This window comes from Staurois parvus, unplaced genomic scaffold (genome assembly GCF_062004578.1).
Source record: "Staurois parvus isolate SC_StPar_1 unplaced genomic scaffold, SC_StPar_1.0 ptg001934l, whole genome shotgun sequence".
Lineage (NCBI taxonomy): Eukaryota > Metazoa > Chordata > Amphibia > Anura > Ranidae > Staurois > Staurois parvus.
The window spans coordinates 898-7,879 of NW_028319730.1; the positions used below are offsets into that span (position 1 = coordinate 898).

General features: G+C 42.2%; 1 protein-coding gene across 1 annotated transcript; it reads left to right on the forward strand.

Moving 5' to 3' along the window:
* Positions 1-1,011: 1,011 nt before the first annotated feature.
* LOC149433202 (E3 ubiquitin-protein ligase RNF19A-like) lies at positions 1,012-6,061 on the forward strand. Its single transcript, XM_089664527.1, has 3 exons — positions 1,012-1,248; positions 1,899-2,042; positions 4,033-6,061. Exons 1-3 carry the CDS (start codon positions 1,097-1,099, stop codon positions 4,700-4,702), a joined length of 966 nt encoding a protein of 321 aa, XP_089520653.1. The 5' UTR covers positions 1,012-1,096; the 3' UTR covers positions 4,703-6,061.
* The last annotated feature ends 921 nt before the right edge of the window (positions 6,062-6,982 follow it).

The following is a 6,982-nucleotide window of genomic DNA, read 5'->3' on the forward strand; positions in this document are numbered from 1 at the left end:
TGTCAGTTACCGGCTCTCTGCTCTGCCCCTCCAGTGCAGAAATTCTTGTTTTAAATTTTCCAGATTGCACAACTTGACTGTTTCCTGGCAAGCACACCCGTCTGCTGTCCCAGGCCTAAGGGCTGCTGAGTATAGGTAATACACAAAGTTTTTACTGCTCATCAACCTGCTGTTCTTTCCACTCAGGCTGTTTACTTTGCTAGTAGGGAAACTCCACAAAGCGTCCTGTGGTCAGGTTCTACATCCTGTTAGTATAAGCCAGGCAGTATTTCCTTCATTCCATCTCAGAAAAAATGTGTTCGGTGATCATTTCCCTGCTAACTGCCTGGACGCTGCACTCAAGGCAAGAACACTCTTCCCCATCTTGTGGCTGAAAGTGGCAACTGCTTGCAAAAAGTAATCATTTCATCTAACCCATACATTACCAAAATGCGTACTATTACTGTTCATGAGATCAGCCATATGATATGGGGATGAATAAATTATATCCAACTGGCCAGACGGAGGGTTCTAAACAAAAGAAAAAAGTACAGTTTGCCGAAAAACCTGTGCTTCCTAAAACATGCAGATCAGTCCTTCAATAGTATAAACAGTCAACACATCTACGGTAGCATCTTCCAAAAAATAAAAAAACAAAACATCTCGGAGATCAAAAAGTCATCCAAAATCATACCAAGTTAAAAAAGGCTCCTATATAAAGAGGAGGTTTGCATATAATCCACACTGTGTGCACAATTGTTTAGGCAAAGTGGATTTTTGAGGGTTCATTTCAGTATTGAATGACTACAGTACTCTCGGTCAATCCAAAATGTTAATAAACCTCAAACCTGAATATTTAAGAAAGTAAAAGTGAGGTTTTGGCTTTCTTAGGTGAATATCTATGTGTGTACAATTATTGGGCAACTATAAAAGTGTGCACAGTTATTATGCAACTGAATGAAGTTCCATGTGTGCAGTGCAGATTGATGGCAGAGCCAGCCTGCAGCATTGAGGGGTCCTATGCTTTGCTTTAACACTGTGTCTGTTTTGTTTAGATGCCACATCTGTAGCCGAGGCTCGTCACAACCCCAGTATTGGGGAAGGAAGTGTAGGAGGAATGACGGGCAGCTTGAGCGCCAGTGGAAGCCACATGGATAGAATCGGTGCAATCCGGGACAACCTGAGCGAAACCGCCAGTACCATGGCATTGGCCGGTGCCAGCATCACCGGCAGCCTTTCAGGAAGTGCCATGGTCAATTGTTTTAATCGGTAAAGTACAATTCATCTTCCTCACATCTGCTGCTTGTGGATAACTAAGAAAAATAAAGCCTTTTGCTTCTGTTACTAGATATTCTGTTTTCTATCCAAACTTTTCTGTTTTCTGTGTTAGCTAAAGATTTATTGGAAGCATTTATCTTTAATAGATAGAGGCTGCCTATCCTGTGTCTTCGAGGTATTCATGCTCTAAATCATTGTACTGCAACCCCTCTCCCACTGTCTATATTCCTCTCCATGTTGGGCGGTAGGAAGTGAGGCTTCTGTACTCATTTCTAAGAGTTTAGCTAAAGGTTTTTCAATCATATATAAAGTGTGTCCCATAGCTGGGATCTCAGACAGTATAGCATTGTTGAGCACACTCTGTAGAGGTGCCTTGCTGAGGTGGGCTGCTCTAACCTGACCAGCAGAAGAGTGTGTTGGGGAATTTTTTGTATTTTTTTTTTTTAAATACATTTCTACCCTATCACTAAGACTTCTTTTAGTCCATATTGGCTTATTGTGCATCATGAAAAAGCCAATTGTGAGGTTGTTTCCCATAACTGCCAGTTACTTTGTAATTCTTGGTGGTATATTGACCAGTTTTATTCAGAGGCTGGAGGCACTGCACACACATAAAGTAATGTTTGTCTCCCTCTCTGCAGGCTGGAAGTCCAGGCCGACATTCAGAAGGAGAGATACAGTCTGAGTGGAGAATCTGGAACTGTGAGTTTAGGAACAGTCAGTGACAATGCAAGCACCAAAGCCATGGCTGGATCCATTCTGAATTCCTACATCCCGCTGGACAGGTATGTTTTTATAGATTGTGGTTGCATTGAAAGGGCTAATAGCTTGCTTATGGTGCTTTACAAACAGATGATTTGACTGACCCCAATATGGTACACAGTGAAAGGAGCCATTTTGTATATTATTATTATTATACAGGATTTATATAGCGCCCGCAGTTTTCTCAGCGCTTTACAATATAACGGGAGACAATACAACAACAATACAGTTTAATACAAGAGGGATTTGAGAGCCCTGCTCCTTGGAGCTTACAATTTAGGAGGGAGGGGCTAGTGGTACAAAAGGTAGTAACTGTGGGAAATGGACTGGTTGGAAGAGTAGAAGATTCCATTATTAGCTGAGGGCAGGATAGGCTTCCCTGAAGAGAGAGGTTTTCAGAGATCGCCTAAAAGTGAGCAGAGTAGTTGATAGACTGATAAATTGGGGTAGAGAGTTCCAGAGGATGGGGGAGGCTCTGGAGAAGTCCTGGAGACGAGCATGGGAGGAGGGAACAAGGGAGCTAGAGAGTAGGAGGTCGTGCAAGGAGCGGAGAGTACGATTTGGGTGATATTTGGAGACAAGATTGGTGATGTAATTTGGGGCAGAGTTATAAATGGCTTTATATGTTATTGTTAATGTTTTGAATTTTATTTGTTGGGCAACAGGAAGCCAGTGGAGGGATTGGCAGAGAGGGGTGGCAGATACAGAACGGTTAGTAAGGTGGATGAATCTGGCAGCTGCATTCATGATAGACTGAAGAGGGGATAGCCTGCGATGAGGAGGGAGTTACAATAGTCAAGGCGAGATATAACCAGGAAGTGAATAAGTTGCTTAGTAGTTTCCAAGGTTAAGAACGGCCGTATCTTGAACAGATATATTGTACAGAGTTGCCTCATCTTAAACTTCATTTACATATGGCCGCTCTGAAAATTCGAGCAGAATTGCATGTTTCTGCTGACGTTTAAAGAAAAGCGGTAAGAAGTGATTGAGGTGCCATTATCTCTTAATGGCACCACAAATCCCACGAGCCGCTTGATTGCTTGTACAAGCAGAAGGAGGGAAAGTCCTTCTCCTCGCCACACTCTCAGGATCTCCCAACCCAGAATCTGCTTTGATTGGATCAACTTTATTGCAAACTGGAAGCGATGGCCTGACACCACTTCCGGCCTACTAGGAAACGTTCGGCACCATTTTTAAAATATGAAAGCATTCCAAAATACTGATCTTGGTGTTTTTGAATGCTTTCAAGTGCAGAGGAGAGGAATTTGGGGTCTCAGACCCCAGATTTCTCCATAAAAATATCTGTCAGGTGTCTATTGCTTTCACGCAGGATGTTTACATTCCTTGTGACAGCAATAAAGGTGACCAACTTATTATTATTTTTTTTTTTTTTTTAAGAGAACATGTTAAAAAAAAAAAAAAATTAAGTCCCTTCCCATGCTCGCCCGTAAAGGCAAATGCACGTGTTGCTTCTGCACACAATGAAACAGCGATTGTCCCATACACGTGAGGTATTGCTGCGATCTTCAGATCATGGACAGTAATTCTAGTATCCAATCACTTCTGTAAATCTAAAATGGTAACCTGTAAAGGCTTTAAAAGCTCCACCTATAAATAGTTACATTTACACCAATTGTCGCTGTTGCACGGGCATATGCAGTTTTAAAGCCTGACATGTTTGGTATCCATTTACTCAGCCTAACTTCATCTTTTATATTTTACAAATAATTGCGCTATGTATTAGTAATTTTCAATAAAATTAAAATAAGTGTAATTTTTCCCAAAAATTCTGTTAGAAAAACCAATGTGCAAATACTGTTTGACATTAAAAAAAAAGAAAAAATCACCAATTTATTCTCTAGGGTCTTTGCTTAAAAATACATAATATTTGGGGGTTCTAAAACATTTTCTAGGAAGAAATACTGATTTTAAAATGTAAACAAAGTGCCAGAAATGGCTTGAAGCTGAAGTGGTTAAATCTGCTGGTTGATCAAAACTGCTTATGTGTTGCAGGGAAGGTAACAGCATGGAAGTACAAGTGGACATCGAGTCTAAACCAGCCAAATTCAGGCACAACAGTGGCAGCAGCAGTGTCGATGATGGCAGCGCTCCTAGTCGCAGTAATGTGAGCGGATCCACAGCCTGCCAAGCTGAGAGCAAATGCAGCGCCACTAAGTGGTCCAAAGATGCAACAGCCAGCAAAAAATGCAAAGGCAAGCTGAGAAAGAAGAGCAGCTCCAAAATAAATGAGACGAGGGAAGACATGGACGCTCAGCTACTGGAGCAGCAAAGCACCCATTCCAGTGAATGTGACTCTCCTTCTCTTAGTGATAGCTTACCGTCTGTGGCGGACTCTCACTCCAGCCATTTCTCAGAGTTCAGCTGCTCCGACATGGAGAGCATGAAAACCTCTTGCAGCCACGGTTCCAACGAGTACCACACTCGCTTTGTGACTGTGAGCCCGCTCCCTGAAGTGGAAAATGACCGGCTGGAGAATTCCCCCCAGCCAAGCGGCATTTCCATTACCATCCCTGTACCGTGCACGGACGTCCCACAGCTGAGTTATATAGCAGAGGAAGGGGTCAGCCAGAGCATCCCAAACTCCTTGGGGGAGGAACGAGAGACGGACAGAGAAAGTGATCCAAATACAGAAGGGAACTGTGCAATCCAGACTGACATATAGGCCTCCTATTGCTGCAGCTCTATTCTCTACCACTAACCAGTTCTGCTCACTTGGAAAGCTTTGCTAAAAAGCTGGGTAACCGCTTGGGGAAAACACATTAATAAAAAGGACGGAGAACCTTCCAGTTTTAATGTTCATTCTTAAAACCTAGACAGCAAGAGGCACGTCTGTGGCTACAAGCCGCCATTCCTGAAGGTGACGGTTCCCCAACTGTCAGTGATTTACTATGAGCGTCTGTAGACTTCTGTCACCCGACAGTCAGCAAGGTTATGTTCAGAGCATGGGAGACGTTTTGACTGCATGTCAGACATTTTTGGGACAGAATTTCGCAATTCGGTTTCAATAAATGGGGTTAGAATCAGTCACTGGGTTAAACTTCATTCCAAGTTTTGGAGGTTGAGGAAAAATTTAATTTTGCAGATAGAACTTTTGCATTAACATTAATTAATAAAGTCATGCTTTTAGCAAAGGGGTTTTTTTTTGTTTTTTTTTTTTTTATTTATTTTTATTTTATTTTTTTCATTTTTTTGCACAAACAGTGACTGGCACCATTTGACTAGAAGTATGAAAAATGTCTCCTTTTTCCTGTCATTGATTAATGATACAGAACATAAAATGGCGCCCACATGACACTAGTGAAACCAGTCACTCTGAGGTAATGAAGGGCAGCGTCCCCTTTCTGTTAGGGAGCAGACCACCCTCTGATGGTTTTGGTGCCTTCAGCAAAGACTGGGTATTAAGTGCCTGGCTGAATGGGAATTTTAATACTTTTTTCCTTTATAGTCCTCTATGGCCTCCTGGGATTTGATTACACACCCCAGGCCTATCGATGACTGTGGTAGATAATTAAGAAAAAACAAATGTATGTAATTATTTAAAAAAAAATGTATTTACCTACCAAAGACTCACTCAGGCTTTAGAGGAATTGTATGGACACATGTGACTTGGAAAACCGCAATTTGGAGCAGAGTTCAGAGACTGCGCACACTCATTGTAACAGTACATGGGGGAATGTGGAACATGGCTGCCACACCTGCTCCACCTACCAGAACGCGTCTGACAGTCCATGAGGTGGTCGGAGTGTCCGTACTGTTCATCTGTGCAATGCCGGTGTTGGTATAGAAACAGCGCTGGTGTTGTTTCTTCTAAGGTTTGCCAAGACGGTGCTACTGGGTGGTTTTACAATATTTTGCGATGTGCTGCAGTCCAATACCGTGATTCTGCTCACCAGTTTGATCCACTTATAACACTAGTGCCAGTTACAATTGACAACGCTTGTTAATGTATTTGTATATTTGTTTTATTTTGCAAAATATGCGTGTATAAAGCATACTGGAATAAATGTGTCTGTGCTGACCACCCAAGGTCTTTTATCTTTCCCAAAAACACAGAAAAAAAATCGAAATCCATTCCGAGCTTAAAGGCCGGTTGAAGTCACAGGACTAGCTATGCAGTCACATAGGCATTGTACTCACAGCCTCCATTTTGGTAGTCTTGCCTCCACTCTCCTGTTACAGCAGTTAGATCCTGCAGTCTAAGTCCTCATACACACAGGACGTTTCTACAGCGGCTGTTTTTTGCTTTTGGCGTTTTTTTTTCTACAGCCAGTAAATTCCCCTGCATGTTATCCTGTGTGTCCATGCACACATAGGCTTTAATCAGCATTTTTTTTGGAAGGAGTGTTTTTTGGCTGGTGGGTTTCTGGAGCAGATTTGTAGCTGTAAAAATGCTCTAATGCTGAAAAACGCAGATAAACAGCATTTTGGCATATTTGTGTGTAAAAAAAAAACCCGTAAACACTAATACAAAAATGTTAAAAAACTTGCATTTTTAACGTGACTTTTCACAGCTAATGCTACCAGCGTTATTAAAACGCCCCGTGTGCATGGAGCCTAATGGGCACAGCAGCTTGCCTATAGACTGAAGCCTCTGCAGCGGTGACAGCGTGCCACTGCAGGGCTTCGCTTTTAGGTAAGTGTCTCTAAATCTGCTAATCTGCGTTGCATACTAGGACAATATGACATTACCCTGCAGGGGATATTTTTTTTTTTTTAGCTGCGGTTTACGATCGCATTAACATTGCAGTCTATGGCACTTGTGCCACAAGGGAGACCTAGAAAAGTAATGCGGGAACTTTTTTTTGTTGCTGTGTCTTGGGTCTCAGCAATTAAGATGGCACCCATTGAAATGAATGTTTTGACTTGTCATGCGACTTTCTGTGTCTCACGTGGCTGCAAGTTACATGAGAAATTGCAGCAGTGTGAACCAGGGCTTAGACCT

Coding starts and splice junctions, on each gene's coding strand:
- LOC149433202 (XM_089664527.1), top strand. CDS start 1,097: ATGACGGGCAGCTTGAGCGCCAGTGGAAGCCACATGGATAGAATCGGT. Junction 1,249..1,898: donor ATGGTCAATTGTTTTAATCG/GTAAAGTACAAT, acceptor CCCTCTCTGCAG/GCTGGAAGTCCAGGCCGACA. Junction 2,043..4,032: donor TCCTACATCCCGCTGGACAG/GTATGTTTTTAT, acceptor TATGTGTTGCAG/GGAAGGTAACAGCATGGAAG.